This window comes from Sprattus sprattus (genome assembly GCF_963457725.1).
Source record: "Sprattus sprattus genome assembly, chromosome: 8".
NCBI lineage: Eukaryota > Metazoa > Chordata > Actinopteri > Clupeiformes > Clupeidae > Sprattus > Sprattus sprattus.
The window spans coordinates 17,755,955-17,774,120 of NC_137927.1; the positions used below are offsets into that span (position 1 = coordinate 17,755,955).

Sequence of the window (18,166 nt, forward strand, 5' to 3'; positions counted from 1 at the left end):
AAAATGGTGGAAAATAAGTGCAATTAGACCTGGTGTTTAAAATGAAACAAAAGAAGATATGTATTAGTTGGAAACGGCATTCCAAAACCTAAGCCTGACATTCCCATTATCCCATCACATTTTTCAGTGTTCTTGTTTGTGTCCTTCGTTTTTTCTTCTTCAATTTTTTCATTCTTACTCTCCTTCTGGTCCTTAACTGCATGATGTTTTGCGCAATCCCCAACCCCCCACCCACCCCTATGATTAGTCCCTTAGTTCTCACACCAGACAAATAGCCCACAGTTTTCCACGTCCACAGTTTAATCTTAATTCTTCCAGTCTCAGAGAAGGCATGAAGTCAAGGCATTAAGCATTGTCTTCTCTATACACCCATTTGAGGTAGTTTCATAGAAGCCTTCCTTCTGTATTCGGCTAGGCTAACTGGCTGACTGAGTCATGAGACTTTGGTTTCCCAACACATACTACTAGTTGAATATGTGGCCTACATGCTGTGCCAGCTCAAAATAAAAAAAACCTGCTATACCCATAAACCATATTTGGTGTTGAGGTCCAATTTTGATATATGTCTATTTCAGTGACTGTATGTTAGGATAACAGGCTCCTGCAGCTGGTCCGTTGCACCAAATTAGCCTTCAAGTTTGAGGCCTCTGCTGAGTCTGTTGTCATGTCTTTAATAGTAACCATGAGGACCTCTTTCATTCCACTGCACGTTCCACTCAATGCACTGGTGTAGAATCCGGTCTGTAAATCTTTCGGGATTCTGTGACCACGTCCTCAGTGCACTTTACCCCCCCCACCCCCTCCAGATAGCCATCCCTGTAAAAGAACAGGGACAGACAGACAGGACAGGACAAACCGACATTTCACCACCTTTCTTAGTATTCTGTTTTTGTCTGTATGCGGTATAGTCGGGTTCGACCACGTGACCAAATTGTTGCACAGTGAATACAGTGTGATCATTTGGGTCCATAGAGCAGCACAGATACTTTCAGTTTCTGTGTTGTACTATTTTTAGTAATATTGATTTTTGTTTGTTTCAAGTATATGGCTGTGTGTTTTCTGGTGTCAGAGAAGCAATATCCTCAAACGAAATACCTGAGAAAAATAAGTCATTTTTTTTAGCATGTGCTATGCAGTAATCCTTTTGAATTGTTTCTCCTGCCTGCAGTCCCATGGCACACACATAAGAATAACTTTCACTTCTGTTGGTTCTAATGTTGTAACCGTCTGCTTCCCATACATCAGTCCTACAAATAATATGTTTCCTTGATTACCAGTAGAGGTATGCAGGTATGTTTTTTTTCTTCCCTTTTATCTCCCTAGGGTTACAGTCCCAAGTACTGTAGATGTTGTCTTGAGAAATCAGCATGGCCTATTACCTCCTCACTGCGGTTTGCATCTTGCAGCACGGTAGCGTCTTTCTCTTGTGCTGATGATTTAAGACAGCACAGTAATGATGATGATGATGATGATAATGTCAATGGTTGCGCTTTCTCTCTGGGTCCTCCTGTGCACTGCCTTACCAAATGTCTGCCTGCTCTTCGGTCTCGTAGCGCACTTTGTTGTCAGGACAGCCCGTGTCGGCGTTTTGCACTGGATTTGCAAAGTGTCTGAGAGTGGCCGAGCACATTCGCACTACGAGAAGAGAAGGCAGCTGCAAGAAGCTATGTCTGTGCCTTTCTGTTGTCCAGCCCAATCTCTGTACCTTCCTCCTTTTGGTCTCTGCCCTGAGAGGGTGTGAGTGATCGGTTAAGGCCCCTAACCCTTACCCTGTCTTTGTCCGTGAGTCAGATATTTGCCCCTAGTGTGTTTGATAGATGTTGCGTAGTTTGGTCGAGCCTGCTGTAATTGACCTCCCCGTAGGGCAGGCGAAAGCCACCCCTTCCTCCTTTCCTGAAGTTCCTCTGAGTCTTTGGTTAGCCCCCCCGCCCCCCAAAATGGTTCTGACACCTCACACAAGCGGTAGCATAGCATTAGTCCATAGGGTAACCTTTCACCCCCACTGCATGCACGTACACCCCTTTTGACCTGAAATATACCCCTCAGGATGGGGTGGAGAGATGAGAGGAACCTCTTCTCGATATGTAACCTCACAAAACCTGTCCCTGAAGGACAAGGCCCTCCTTTACACTTGTCTTACTGAATTGAAGACATGTTGCACTTATTTTACCCTCTTGTTATAGTGTGTTAAAAAAATGGTGAAAATAGAGTCTTTTAACTGTTGGCTATCAGTGATTTTTTTTTTTTCTCTGAACTATTTAATCAAACATGAAACAATTTGAAAACAATCATCCAACTGATGTATGTGTGTGTTTTGCGTGTATGTATGTTTGTACAGATAAAAAATAAGTAAGTTTAGTATATTACAAAGCTTGTTGTTATAACGCCTTAAAATATGTGCATCATGCAATATACGTCAGTGGAATAACCTTTTTTTTTTTTACCTTCCCCCCTTCTCTTGCTGTTTTTGTTTCTTCTTTCCTTTGTCCTGGAGAGGTGCTGATTTCTCTCTGAAGCACTGGCTCTGTGGTAGGCGTGACCTGGCAGATGTTGCAGTGGTGGTGCACACTACTCAAACCCACCACTGTCTTGTACTGTTTTGGTGGGAGGAAAGTCAGAAGTGCAGCATATCACTAGGCTGGACTCATTCACACTTCTCAGCCATAGTGCTTCTTCCCAGACAGGCTTCTAAAAATGTTGATTCATAGAGCACACATTGCACGCTTTTTTTTTTTTTTTTTTTTAAATAACTGCCTTTCGGTATTTATTTTGGCCCTCGTGTTTATCATGACGAGCGAGGCAAGCAGTCAAACCATGTTTCTTCTAACAGTCATACTCGCCCCCACCCGTGCACTGCTGATATCATGGTGTTTCTGAACAGTGCACTCGAAATAGAGGTCGGCCTCATCCTTCTTCTATTATAGTAACCTTTCCTGTCTTTGCACCAGGTAGTTGTACATTTGAGCACAGTGCTATCATTTTTGTTTCCCGTCAAACAAATTATTTTCAGTGTCAGAGAAAGGCTGTATGAAGTTTGTTTTGAGTCCACATGCTGTGGTATTCGTATCGTTGGTCTGAGGGAAATCTAGGATGTCAAGAAAAACATGTCCCTCTTACTCGAGTTTGACCATGCTTTGTGGAATCAAGAGAGTTGATTTTCTTCATACTTTTTAATTTCTCCTTTTTTTGTATACGGTTTAAAGTTTTAAAGGAATAATGATGTAGTTTAAATTCGACATTGTACTTTTGGCACTAAGTGACACTGCTTTTTAATGTGATGTGTGACCAGTTTTAAAAAAACAAAACAGCATCTTTTAATGCATAAAAATCTGCAAAATATATGCAATGATGTATATGTCCATATTCAATCCTCAAGTATAATCCAGGTTGTATAAACTTTGTATAGTGAGTTTTAAAATTGTATGGCCGTACCAATATGTATTAATTCTTATCAAAAGCCTTAGAGTTGTCTACCCAAAGTGCTCCCTTAGAATCACCCTTCCACCTACCTGAACTTTTCAAAAGCATTAATAACTATATTTTGTTTGCGTTTTTATTTGTACCCTTTTTTGAATAAAATAGATTTGTACTGTATATTTGTACCTCTCTGTGAACTACTTAGGGTGGTTTCGTTTGTTTTTTGTTTTTGTTTTGCCGTTTTAATTCTATGTAAGGACACAAAGATATTGTATTTTTATTGTTACAGCTAACTTCTTGGAAACTTTGCATTTATCATGTTTGTTAAGTAAATACAATATAATATATATATATAATACTACTAACTTGATCCGAGTACTCTTTCAACCACAGTTAAGGATGTTGTGCATTACACCAATAACCTGAGAGATTCATGTGCTATTTGTATGCTTTGTACCTGCATGCAAAAAGGTCAAATATCATAAGCCACACTTCCCCCGTGCAAGCAGATCTTAGGATGAGACAGGGTGGCATCTTCTAGTTGAGTCATTGTGTTGGAAAGAGTCGAGTGAAATTGACCTGAGACTGTTTAACGGTCGAGTAGAGTGTGTGCTCTCCCGTTTGCCCTTTACATAACCCAGGGTTGCATTTGGACAAGTCCACATTGTGTGTGTTTCCCAGTGTTACAAGGCCTCTGTCTGACCATGGGGAATAATAGAGCCCTTTGTAGAGCACAAGTAAGGAAGGTCGTTTCAGAGCGGGCCACTTTATGTTTGCTGACTGGAGCAGTGAGTGAGGTTTGAGTAAGTGAATTAGAGTGAGAGAAAGAGAGAGAACAACCCAACTGTGCCGTAAAGTCAATGTTTTATTCCACATTCTATTCCAGGGTCCATTGTGAATCTGCACCTCTGTTAATCCAGTAACAGGCCATTAAGAAAAATGAGACAACTCAAATACAGTGTCTTTTCCTTCCCCTCCTCTGGTTCCACTCATTCATTTTGGCCTTTTTTCGTAGATAATTCTGTAAACATGAACATCAAGAAACAATCCTGATTGACTGACTAAAAAAAAAAAAAAAAAAACTTAAAAGGCATTTAAAAAAAAAAAAATCCCCCTATTTGCAGGTTAATCAAAAACGGTTTAGGAAAGGGGAGTAGGAACTTGGGCAGGCAAAAAAAGTAAACTGCAGAACACAAGCTCATACTCAACAATTCAAGACGAATGCAGTTCATCACATGCAGTGTTGAGCCCAGACGTGGTCTGTAGCCACATCAGGACCAGACTCCATGGAGCCAGTGGAGAAGCAAAGAAGGTAAACGGCAGCAAGCACTGTCAACAGAATCATTCCCTGACAATACAAACTCCTGTGCTTGCTTTATCCTATACATGGTAGAAATTAATCTAACTCTTTGATTCTCATGTGGCAAACTACTGGTAACTAGGCATTACAAATAACTCTTATCACTGTGTGATAAACTGTTTGGTATGTCATATTTAAGACTTGAAGAGGAGGAAATCTGAGTCTTCCTGCAAATCACACTATTATTTTTACGACATTATGATCTGAAGGATGTTTGTGAAATCACAGAATCAAAAACTATTTTTAAAGCAGGTAGTTTCCAGTAAAAATGCCAAATCTTCATCTTCTGACTATGTTTAGGTCAATGAGGTGAAACGTTGGACAAAAAAAATTCCCAGCAGTGTCTATGGTTTAGTGTGCTGAAGTTAGGACCGGAGAACTTGAGTGTTGAGTTGCCTGAGTTGTGTGATTCAATGGAGTCCATTTTGAAGCAGTCTGCATAGTCATCATAGAAAGTGTCAAATGTATCTCAGTAATACAAACCCAATGTTGCATAGCAGTTTGAGCCAACCTTGGGCCTGGAAGAGCCACAGCGCTCAGATTTCAAACTTTTTACTGCTGTCGTCAGCGTGGCTCAAATAGGGAGCAAGAACATATCCCATTATCAGAGAATGAATGTAGTTAACCACATATATATATTCAGTCAGAAAAAAATGTAATATAGTGAAAAGCTATTCATATCAGAGGTAATGTTTTAAAATAGGCCCAACAATATATATATTTTAAATAAATCTGCTCTAATCTTAAACGAAAGCAAAGAAAATTGCGGAATGAAGTTATTAAAAAGAGATCTGGCTCTGTTTTCCAGAGATAGTGTGGAGATTCTGAGTTGAAGTGGTCAAGGATGGCACCAGAGTCTGCATCTCCCCCTGGTCTGCGTGCCCCCAGATATACTCTAATAGAACTACAAGTAGGACCAGGGATGTTGGCGTCTGATTGGCTGTTGTACCACATTGCATCATGTCGGAAGCTTTGTAGCTGCGGTCCCACCCATGAGTTATAAATATATCACGATTACCCTCAACGTTTTCTTGCATAATTGCAAACATCATTTTTAAAACAATAATATTACTGTACACACAAAACAAGGTTGCAAGGTAGGTATTTGTTGTGGAAAAAAAAGACATAATAAAAATATGAAATCATAACTTAAATCTCATTATCTTAATCCAGTGACCAAGGCAGCACTGACACATTGGGTAAAATTAATGCACTGACTGCCCCTCAGGGTTAGTGGTGCTGTAGCATAGCCCCTGCTGGCTTAAGAGGTATCATACACATTGTACAGTAACGTAACAGCAGCGAGATGAAGAGATTGGGTGCTGAGGATCTCCAGGATCTGAGCTGATCTGAATACACAGGCAGGAGAAAACCGAAGACGTTCCAGCTGCATCCTTGCTGGCCCTGAATAACTGGGCTTAGCTGGGGGGCGGGGGGGGGGGAGTCAGCGGGGGGGAAGGAATGGGGGTTGCAATGCAGTTGCAATGTGCAAAATAAAAGGACACTCACACACACAAAAACAAGAATATCTCAGGTCCAGAGAGGTCAATGTGACCGGTAAGAATGAAGCAGTTAAGAACAGAAAGTGGCAGTGTCAACCAGGTGAATGTGTGTGTGGCAATGTCTGTCAGAAGAGCCTCTTCCTCCACGTGGCTATGGAGAGAACGTCCCGCCTCAAAGCTCCTGAGTGCTATCTAGACCCGTGTGTTGTGTTCAGTAGTGTACGCAGTGCTTTGGAAGGATATTTTTTACTGCAATGTATCTGTGTGAGCACGAGAGATATAGAGATGTATGAGGAGAGAGTGAGAGAGAAACCGTCTGTGCAACAAACTGGTGACCTTCATATCAAGTAGGACTGTTCACATCCAGTCTGCCTTCATTCTGGTATCCACCTACGTACATGAAAAGACCATTTCACCATGGGCAGCACCCACCAGAAAAATAATAGTGAATTACCTCTAGGATACAAGGCAGAGATAGAAATATGATTTTACATAAAGTAGATCTGTGTGTGTGTGTGTGTGTGTGTGTGTGTGTGTGTGTGTGTGTGTGTGTGTGTGTGTGTAATAGTGTCTGTGTTAGTTAGCATCAAGAACGTCTATGTGTGTGTGTGGCCCTGTAAGACCCCTGAAGCCCTGATGGAGTCCAAAGGTCAGGAGCACTGATGGGCACATGACGAGGTAGTTGGTTTTGTGGATATGAGCTAGCCTGGCTAAGACCCCCCCTACTGGTGGCAGGAGGCAGTGCTGGCTACTGGTAAACCGTGACAGTGGGCAGAGACCCGCCACTGGAACTGCAGGTCCATATGCAAATAAGGAGCTCCTTCTCCTCTATGGAAGAGTGTTGCTGATCCATACAGAAGCGGGCTGGCTGAAAGTCTGAGAGCCCTACTGGACAGACATAATAAAATCTCTGGAAATATCATGCTCAATAGGCATACAAGTTGAAAATTTAAAACATTCGTAACCCTGTTTTTTGTGTGTGTGTTTTTCCCCTCTCTCGTCCCTCATCAAGGAAGTTTCGAGGCAGAGGTGTTTTGCTAATTATGAGTTCTGTGCTTTTTTCCCCCAGTAATCTCAGACGTGACAGGAGAACATCCAGAGGTCTACGTGGGAATAGCTTCCCTCAAGTCGGTGGGCAGGGGGGTTGCGGCTAGGGTTACTGGTTCTGTGCCGACCCACTGACGCCCATCTTGCAGTCGGGGCCAAGTGGGCGCAGCGCGAGCGGCAGCTGGGGCACGGACTCCCCCAGCCGCATGAACAGCCCGTTGTCCAGAGAGGACTGGGCAGAGGCCGGGGGCGTGACGCCGCCGCTTCCCTGAAGTGGAAAGGGGAACTGAAAGAGGCTCATGTCGGCCGTGAGGGCGGCCATGGCGGCGGGGTCGTGCTCAATCTGCATCCGCAACGCCGGCTCGATCTTCTCCAGCCGCCGCTTGAGCCGCTTGGCCTCACGCTCGCGCACCAGCCGCGCCTGCCGCTTCTCGGGCGTCTCGTTGGCGCGCTTCGTGCGCATGGCCTCGCGGTCGCGCTGCAGCCGGCGGGCACGCTGGTCCTCCGACTCCTGCAGCCGCTGCAGACGCTTGGCCTCGCGGTCACGAAGCCGGCGCAGCTCGCGCTCGTCGGGCGTCTCGCAGGCGCGCTTGCTCTTCTTGGCCGTGCGCTCACGCTCCAGCCGATGCATCCGGGACGCCAGGGGCTCGTTGCGACGCCGGGATGCCCACTGGCGCATGACTGGGGAATTGGCCTCGGTCAGCTGCTGGTAGGCCGCACAGCTGTTGCACACTAGCAGCACGCCGGACGGGTACACGGGCATGGGGCTCAGGAGGTCTGGCAGGGGAGGCAGGCTGGCTCCACCAGAGGGGCAGAGGGGGTCTATTAGAGGGGGGAGGGATGGGGGAGTGGAGGAGGACAGCAGGCTGTCAGGGAGGGAGGGCAGCGAGGGGCCGGACGGAGGTGTGGGGCCACCAGAGGGGATGGGCCGGGGGACCATGGAACAGCTCCCATCCAAACAGCCGCTGCCACTGCTTGTCAGGTCCATACTGCTAGTGTGAAAGAAGTCTTTCAGCTTCTCCCTGCAGTGAGAGACAGCCATAGGTCATTGACTGGACATTCACTTAAATCTTCCTGCAGTTATGAATATCCCAATTTGAAGATTGCAATCCATTGTTAGTTGTTTTGTTCTACAATTTTATAGTGTGGACCTTTGGCCTATTAGCATTGATGTTTTCAGCAAACCATAATCTGGTGCTACAGGTGAAGCTTATAATGAGGCCTTAAATCTGTATATAAATATGAAGAATGTGACAACATGGTGGTGTCAGTGAAGCAGGGTAATGTAAAGCTGGGGAAACTCTCTAAAACTGGACACAAATTAAAGGGTTGAAGAAAATGACAGTTAACATACCGTATACATTTAGTAATTTTGCAGACGCTTTTGTCTAAAGCGACGTACAAGGGAGAGAACAGTCAAGCTACAAGCAATAGAGACCTAGTGTAACAATAAATACTACTTAAGAAATTCTTACTACTACTACTTTCTTTTTCTTACATAAGAAATAGAAAGTCAAGAGTAGTTCGAGTTGGTGACAAATGTGTTTGGCAGTGTCATGGAGGATGTTCGTGAAGTCTAGTTCAGGAGGCATTTCAAGACCAGTTGATGTTACTGTGTGGAGTATTAAGTGAGAGTTTTCACGGCCAAAACCTGAACTTGGAGCTGTCGGGGAAGTCGGTTAGACAGAAGAGTGTGAGAGGAGACAACAAACCTGTTAAAGTTGGTGGTGTCCGTGAAGCGGGACCCACACACGGCACAATTGGACAGCCGGTCCTCGGAGTGAATGAGAAGATGGCGACCCAAGGAGCCTGGCGAGCTCAGCGCCCGCCCACACACCGGGCACACGTAGCTCTTGCTTCCACCCACTGTTGACGTATGCTGAACGAGCAAGAGAGAGAACAAAGATCGGAGAGGGAGATAGAGAGAGCAAAAGATGAACCAAGGAAAGAGGAAGAGAAGACTAGGAGACTAAGAGGAGCTAGGGGGACAGTTCAAGTGAGTTCATTCAGCAGCAGGAGGGTCCTCCCTCTGTACTGTATGTCATCTTCATTTATGTAATCGCAAATTGCCAAGATGTCAAAGATGACTTGTGACCCATAACCCCAGGGTTAAATCCCTTATCGGACCTAGCTTAAGATGATCCTACCCCGCTTCTCCCTCCCGCCCCACCCCACGCTAAAGATGATCCTAGCCCTCTCTCCCCTGTGGTTTACCCAGCGCTTTCAGGCTTTGGTGGATGATGTCCTCACCTGGTAGACATGAGCAATGAGATGCTCGGAGTGGCTGAACTCCAGCGAGCAAAGGGGACACACATAACTGCTTTCCAGGTCGTCTCCCTCCTTACTCTCCTGATGGGGGGGGGGGGGGACACACAAACAGGGACAGTTGACACAAAAAGTTGATGCATCAGACACTGCATAGACAGATTTGATTAAATAAGGTAAGACAGACCTCACAGAGCCTGGGCTGAAAGAAATGCTCATCACTCTCAGATCTATGCATCTTACTGAGATTTTCTTTAGGACCACTCATGTTGCTGACCAACATCATTATTAGCATCATTTCACCTCATTCATAGACCATTTTAGGGACTTTAGACCCTAAAGACACCTCAAACCTCTACGATGTTTTTCAACAGCAGATTACACTGAGAGACATATTTTACAATCTTCTCCCTTGACTAGTCTCTTCTTTCCCCTAGGTGAGTGGTCACAGAACAAAAAAGAAAAAAAGAGATTGCAGTCTGTGAAGTCTGTAGCTTGGCGTAAATTGTATCCCAGAAGCCCCTGTGAGTCACTCCGCCTGTCACTGTGATGCTCGGGTGTGCGTTGCCATAGAGGTGTGAATCACAAGACAGAAATAATCCAAGACATTCCTTTTTTTCCCCTTTCCTTCTTGAGGCAGAGGGTTCTACAGTATTCAGAATCACAATCTCAACCCAGGCTCTCCATGCTGCTGCTGCTGCTACTGTGCAATACCTATGGCTCTATGTTAGCATGGTGTTACGGCTGTTACATCTTACTGGCTGAACAAGTCTGACAGGTTTCAGTTAACTAGAGTGTGTTGTATAGTTCAACACAAACGTGGGTCTTCTAGACGAGACAGGGGCAAAAATGAGAACACTGCTTATTCTAACCCAACATACATCAGGAGGATATAATACATTCACAGTCATTCTCCTAATCATCAAAATTTGGGTCAAGGAAATGCACAAGACCCAAACCTTTCTAGGAACAGAAAGAGTGTGTGTATTGACTCATCACTTCCCTGCATAATTTCCTCTCAAAGCTTTTGAAACCTCCAAGTTTACAGCAACAGTGCTGAGATTCATGAACACACACGTGCCAAGACAGCAGGCGCCAAGCCATGGAACCGCAAATTCAACACTTTCAAAATCCTCCATGTCCACAACACTTTGCGAGTAGAGAACCCACTCACCTCCTTAACCCCTCCCTCCTGCTGGGAACAGGATCGGCGGTGCTTGTGGCCAGTCATGCTGTCATCCGCCGAGGTGTTGGAGGACGAGTCCTCGCCATGGTTGTCCAGATCGCTGTAACTCTCATCTGCAGAAAACGAGGACAGACTTAAACCAGAACTACAGCCACTCCAGCAGCCGACTCAAGCCTAACCCCTCTGATGTAAGTGTGACATCGGTCGCTCATCGCCGTAACTGTAACCCTCTAGGGATGGTCAGCTCACCTGTCACACTGTCTTGCTCCTCACCTTCTTGGGAGTTGTTGCTGTGGCACTCGCTGTCTTCGGCGAAGTCGTCCCGCACATCCATCTCCAAAGCGTGCTCAGTGTCCGCCAGTCCTGGGGTGTGGAACAGCCCTGAGGAGAGGACAGGGTGGACGAGACAAATGAGATGACAGATGAAAAGACAAAAAGCGAGGAGACGAAAACTCAAACTCAGTCCACAAAAAATAACGAACAAGACTGATGTGGTCTCTGAAGGGAGAGCACTTTTACCAAATGAGGCCAGGCTGGGTGTGGTGTGTGCTAAAGCAACTGTAATGAATACCACAAATTAGCCACTCGGCAAATCTTTCGAATGGCTTAAATGGTTTTGGTTAACGCTCTTGCTCTCATTTGTAGTGTGGAGAGCCACAGGCATCTCACTACAAGCAGCAAGAGGGGAGACAACAGCAGTAATGCAAAGCTGCAGCACTAGCATACGCATAGAATCCTTATGCTGCAGGATCACGCTAAAAATATGCACAGTGACACATACTGAATGCCCTCACTCACTCACTCACTCACTCACTCTCCCACACAAGCTCACCAACCCCCCACACTTTACACAAGCAACACATCTACAATACTAAGCTCGGTCCCCCACACACATGCATAAACATGGTGCAGTCCCAGGGGGAAAGCAGCAGGCTGCATTTGTGTTTGCCCCTCCGTCTGGGAGCGCTTCTCCAGCACAGAGAACTGTCTCCCGCAGTCACTTCCTCACACCCACACAGGCCTGCTCACATCTCCTCTTCTAGCCTCTCCTCTCTCTCACACGCCTCCCCACTTCTTTTCTCCTCTCCTCTCCTCTCCTCTCCTCTCCTCTCCTCTCCTTTCCTCCCCTCTCCTCTCCTCTCTGCTCTTGTGCAGGTACACCATTCCAGGTCTTACGCCATCTCCTGCACTGCACCACCTAGAGGGCTGAAGGTGTGCCGGTGCCTTGAGCAGCTGGCGCTGAAGCGTCAGAACCTCTCCCATCTCCAGAGCAAATCCCCTCGGCTTCATTCTTCCCCCAGCACACAGCATCTTTCACGTAGCACTCGTGCGTGGTGCCGTGCGAAAGCGATCGTTCAAAGGGGCTGCCTCGCCCTCCCGAGGTCTGTGCAACTGCAGAGCACAGAAGCCACGCCAGCCTGCTCATGCGGATCATAGGGCATAAACACGGAACCACAAAGGGCACTGACCTCATTCTATATGAATGACTTGTAAACTCCATTTCCCAGAAGCCCACCCCTCTCTGCTCCACTCCCTGTGTATGGGGCTGGTTGACACTCAGCTGTTATGTGGGATGTCTCTCTCTGCTCACAAATGGCTGTTTTCTGTCCCACTTGTAGGTATTTCGACCTGATGTAATCTCTCCTGATGGGAGTGCAAGACTTCTTGACTACAGTCATCTGGGTCTGGTAGAGGTAATTGCAGCCTTTAGCTGATGTAAGCCTTGAGTAATATAGGGCATTAGGCCTGAGCAACACGGTGCGATAACAGAGCTTTTAATGTTGTTTTTTAGATTACCTTCAAACTCCCCCAAGACTCCCATTCTTTCTCCAATCTGGCTAAACGTGAGCACTTTGAACACCGGGAGACTGGCTCTATGTGCTGAACTCTGAACCGCCACAACAGGCTAGTTCTACTGCACCCAGCCAATGATTGATGTGTGTGAGAGAGGGAGAGCGAGCTCCCCATCCCCCGCTGCCAGGATCTGTCTGTACATCTGTCTCACTCTACCCCCCTCCTCTCCACTCCTCCACCCTTCTCCTCCCCTTTCTCTCTCTCCCTCTCTCTTGCATGCATGCTCTCTCGCTCACTCACTCACTCACTTGCTCGCTCACTCTCTGCCACTCTGATGTTATCTGTGAGTCTGTGTGTCTGTAGGCAGGAGGTGACGCAGTGTCTGACTGGATCCAGACAAAGAGACAAACTCATCAGCCAACAGACACAGGGAAAGAGTAGGGTAGGGGGGTTGAGAGGGGAGGTGGGGTGGAGGGAGCAAAACAAAACAGACAAAAGAGAGAATGCCAAAACTCAACTCAAACACTGAGCAATGGGGGTGCTCTTCAATTCAAGCTACTGCTGCCCCCCCCCCCCCCCCCCACCCCTCTTTTGAAAAAAAAAACAGACTTTTGAGACACAGAAATATCACCCTCTCATACAGACACACTCTACAGGAAATGTTGGGGTGGGGGCCGAGTGCTGGGGCCCCATCATTCCGTCCCCATGTGTAAGCAAAGGCGTTTTCCGGAGCATGGGAATAGTGAGACGCAGACATCAGATAATCCCAGACGCCTGCCTCGTTTCTCACTCCGCCTAATTGACAGTGTGGTATTCCAGTCAAGTTGGAGGAACCCCCTTAAATGTCTCGTTCTTGTTCTTCCTCCTCCACCTCCTCCTCTCCCCCTTTCTCACCCTGGCTAAAACTAGCATTCCCCACGGATGCCCTTTCAGTGTCTGGAAATCAAACCTGGCCTCCCTAAAGTCTACTTGACAGCGCAAAAAAAAAAAAAACACTGAGGGCATGTGTGATGAAAATTAACCAACTCTTAACTCCATAACTATAGTGGTCTGAGGCACAGCAGACATGTGGTGCGTTATCAGAGGATCAATCTGTTTGTCAGCAGAGATGTTTTAAGCTCTGGAAGGACAACAGCTCTAGGCACTCCATGAATCTAAAGCTCAAACTTGAAACTGAATTTAAGTCTGGAAATCTGATTAACCCTGTTAACTCTGATTATCTCCCTCTGGGTCGGTTGTGTGGCCTAAAAAAAAAACGTCTTCATGACTGTTAGGACCACCCACAGCCAAATCAGTGAATCTGATACATCTCCATAGGCACCAGAGAACACCGCATCTTAACAGTTATCAAGGCAACCCCAGACAGTAAATAACTGGTGTTTATTATGAGAGGAGTGAGGGGGAGAGAGGGTGGGATCATGTCTATAGCCATAAAATAGCCCAAGTAGGCCTCTTAGAGGAAGTCTGAAGACTGCTTACATGCAACCATACACAAGCGTGTAGGGTCTCACCGAGATCATGCAAGCAAGATACCACTGAGACATCAGGTGGCGCTTACAGCACTCAAGTACCATCTTAAAAAGAAACTATGTTAAGAAAGGATGTCTAATGACCTTATGACAACTGGGGCGGATTATTGGGAGCAATCCCCTTGGATGGCCCTATGCGCCCTAGTCCCACGGCCTCTGTAGTAACAGTGCTGGGGATGAGTTACACAACTGTACAGCTCGCCAGTGAGGAGCTCAAGTACGCCTGCTATCCTAGTATAACAACATCAACAATCAGCACTATGAACCATGAGAGATGCCTGGCTCTTTTGTTTATAGAACAGTACACAAGAAACACTCAGGCTGCTACTGATGATAGGGTGACCAGATGCAAACAGGCCAAATGTGGGATGAGTAGTGCGTTTGTGTGGGACAATGTGGGACACAGTATCAATGCTGAGAGGTAACCTAAAACTTTAAATATAATGCCTATCTAACTGAATAAGAAACATTTGTATTCTGCCGTTCGGATTGTAAAACACCTATACTTTGTCCTCTAGTGGATTCCACAGCACTCCAGTTAGGCCATAAAAGATACAGGCTACAGCTTCTGCTGCATGAAAGCTATGATGAGCACAGTGCTGTTTGTCATCCCAAAGGCACAGTCATTTTGTAATGTAACATGTCTGTTGATGGACATCCAACATGCATTGGCCATTACAGGCCCATCAGAGGCAACTGTCCTTATGCAAAGCAGCAGGCATGCAGCTCAAGCCTTTCAAGTTTAACCCCTGACCCAATCCAACATATCAAAGGCACAAAATATTATATACGTATATAAATTCAAATACAAATATTTGTATAAAAGCAAAATTTCTATGGTATGAATAGCATGTTCAGAAGGGATGAAAAATCTAAATAAAAAATAACTCTTTTTTCATTGATTCTTTACTAAAAAAACCATTTTCTTTCTTTTGTGGCCATGACGTCACCTCGTAGCTTTTACGTTATCCGCATAGTTTATGTTTTTGTGAAGTAGCAGAGGACCTGCATTTACAGTTTGATTGACAGCCCTATCTGCCTCTCGATGACAGCCTCTTGATGACCGTCTTCACTGCTCTCTTCTCGGCCCATGGATAAAAGCCAGGCTTTAAGGAAATGTGCATTGCATACTATGTGGCATTTGTATGAGCCAGGTTGCTGCTTTTGACATAGAGGTAGTGCCATTAAACAGAGACGAAACTATGCCGCAATGGTATACGCGGCTCACGTGCTGGGCGGGTAAAAGAACACATCCATGTGTTCTTATTTCTGACAAATAAAAACCAAATGACCAATGAAAATGTGGGACATTATCTCAATATACAGGATGCAGGACACCTGGGCACCCCACTGACACCCTGTCACATGACAGCATATCACGACATCCACGAAGAAGGGATGAGCTGTATGAACAAACCGTTACATGATGGTGGAGTTATTCATTACCCTGATCCTTAGGCTTGTACAATCCCATCTGCCGGGGTGTTAAACCATCTCTTCATTTTATGATACAGAAGATTCTGCCTCAACTTCCAACTTTTAACAAACATGAATATATAATCACGGCCAGGTCGTCTCATACCAGTCCAAACAGCATGTGCCAGTTGTGAGTCATTTTCATGCCTGTGTAAATGCCATCACATCTTTTGCTTCAGTCTGACAAAATAGCCTCACACAACATGCAAAGGCATAGGCCTATAGCCTATTACAAGGACTCAGATACACAGGCAAGATACATAAAAGAAGGCAAAATCATAAATAGAGGTAACTGTTTAGTTTTCCACTACAGCCTTAAAATGTCTAGTAAATAGTTCCTCTTCATATATTGACTGTAAGGTCCTTATCTTTTCACGGCACAGCAATAACCTAGAACTTAATCATTTTCGGCACAAGCACCATTCTGTATTTTCACCTCACAAAATGAGAGTTGAAAGGTGAATCCAACAAGCCAGAGCATGCTTTCATGCGGGCTCAAACAAAACCTCATCTCTTCACAAGACAAACACTTACACACACACATAGACAGCTGCCCATAAACACAAATATACTGGGCCAGGCCAGACATGAGCAATTGTGTAATTACAGGGCAACAACAGTTGAATAGTCTCCCCTGAAAAATTAAAATCTCTTGGGGGGAAATAGCATGAATTAATAGTGGCAAAATTATGTACAGCTCCCTTAACTAAGTTGAACTTGGAGAAGACACCTCAGTTTCCATTGTCTGTCACACTGTGATGAGCAAAAGTTGTGAACAAGAGGAAAGAGTGTTGCCATGTACGATGCACTAATTCAGAATTAATCGGTGAACAAGATACCACATACGGTAATTTTACACGAACGTTTACACGATCTTTCAGTGCGAGTGTTTATAAAGCCTGTATAAGCATTATTTTACTATTCTCAAATTATAATCATGTTGCAAAATACTGAGATAACGAAGTCTGGTGAGGCTAATGAAAATCATACTGCATATTAAAGCGTGATCAGTTCAGCCACTGCACTTCTCACTAGCTTTAATACTAGAGATGTATCTTCATGAGCGGCGTTAGACGGCAGTTGAAACATTGTAGCCAATCCAGTGCATGTATACAATGAAACATAGCTACATCTACGTTTAGCAACCGAGAACGTTTTCAGAGACCACCTTGTCTACGAGAAGATGAAGGCTAGATGAAATAAACTACGACCACTGAACTACTCGGTAGTCTGCCTTGCAATTAGTATAAGATCAATTAAAATGGTGTTACAATACCTGAGATACCTACAATTAACTTTGAAGGGGTTTGTCTGTTTCCGTCTGGACATATTATTCCCCACTCCCGGCTGGAAAAAAACCCTCGAGTCTCCTCCTAACCCCGACAAATTTGAAGATTCCTTTGACCAATCCAGCGAAAATGAGTAAAATGACTCCCGTAAAGGAGTACAACTATTACAAAGTGAAAATGAAAAAAAAAAAATAGCCGCTGATCAAAGAGCTCAAACCAGTCGGCAATGTAACGCGGCGCGCTACATTGATATAAGATGGGTTTCATTTAATTTGAGAAAATTAAAAGACACGTACATTTTTCTAAGAAAAAACATATCGCAGGGTACTAGTTTGCTTGTCCTACGGTACACACGCTTCTAACCGACCCCCATTCACAACAGATATCCCTAACGTTTGATAATAACACTCCTCGGTCCGGGTTGGGATGTTCTTCGCTTTACAGCCCCGGTTGCTATCCGCGTCTGCGCCGTTGACGCTTTGCCAATGCACTGCAGAGATCCACCGCCGACATTCACTTATACATAGCTGGTTTGTTTGCACATTGAAGGCAGGAGGAACACCGAAACGCATTGTGGGATATATACCATAACGTCGGAGGACCGTATAGGAACCTATAAAATCACTAGGCCTGTATGAAATCACATAGCCCAAAACTATGTAGTCTTCCTTATTGCGATGGCTTTGTGACAAAATAGGTAGCCTATACAGATTAGTCCTACATTTGTGAGAGCACCAACACATGTAATGTAAGCTACTAACCACCTCATGTGAATCCCTATATGTTGGATTTACCTTATATCCCAATGCTATTTCTCAATATTTTATTTCTGATTTCTTATTTCTGATATAGTACCTGTGAGTCAGATATGTGTTGAATAGCTAAATGGTCTGCAACTTTTACCAGCCCCTTTAAATGCAATGAGGTACATTTATGTGGGGTCACAACCGTCTACAGTGGGCTTTAGTACAGACCCTTGAATTCCCTTGCCCTCAGTGTCATTGATCTGAGAATTTGAATAAGACCTGTCGTGCCCACTAGATGGCGGTCATTTGCCGAGCAGTTTCATCTGCTTTGACCTACTTTTTTTTTTAAAAAGAGGGAAAGTTGACTCGGGATGATAACAATTAATATTCCACCAAAACAAAAACCTCTAGTTAGGGACCATGACATAATCCACATCAATCCATTTATAGGTTAAGTGGGGTGCTATTTAACTTTTGTTCAATCTTCAGCCATCTTTGTGTGAATTGTGAAGTAATTTCGAAATCAGGAATATTCCAAAGAGACCCTCTCTGTTT

At 45.0% G+C, this 18,166-nt stretch overlaps 1 protein-coding gene across 1 annotated transcript; it reads right to left on the reverse strand.

Moving 5' to 3' along the window:
* Positions 1–7,435: 7,435 nt before the first annotated feature.
* On the reverse strand, positions 7,436–16,905 carry znf821 (zinc finger protein 821; the record flags this gene model as incomplete). Its single annotated transcript, XM_080844084.1, has 6 exons — positions 7,436–8,348; positions 9,039–9,205; positions 9,577–9,675; positions 10,766–10,890; positions 11,027–11,158; positions 16,866–16,905. 6 exons carry the CDS (start codon positions 16,903–16,905, stop codon positions 7,436–7,438), a joined length of 1,476 nt encoding a protein of 491 aa, XP_080700210.1.
* Between the last annotated feature and the right edge of the window lie 1,261 nt (positions 16,906–18,166).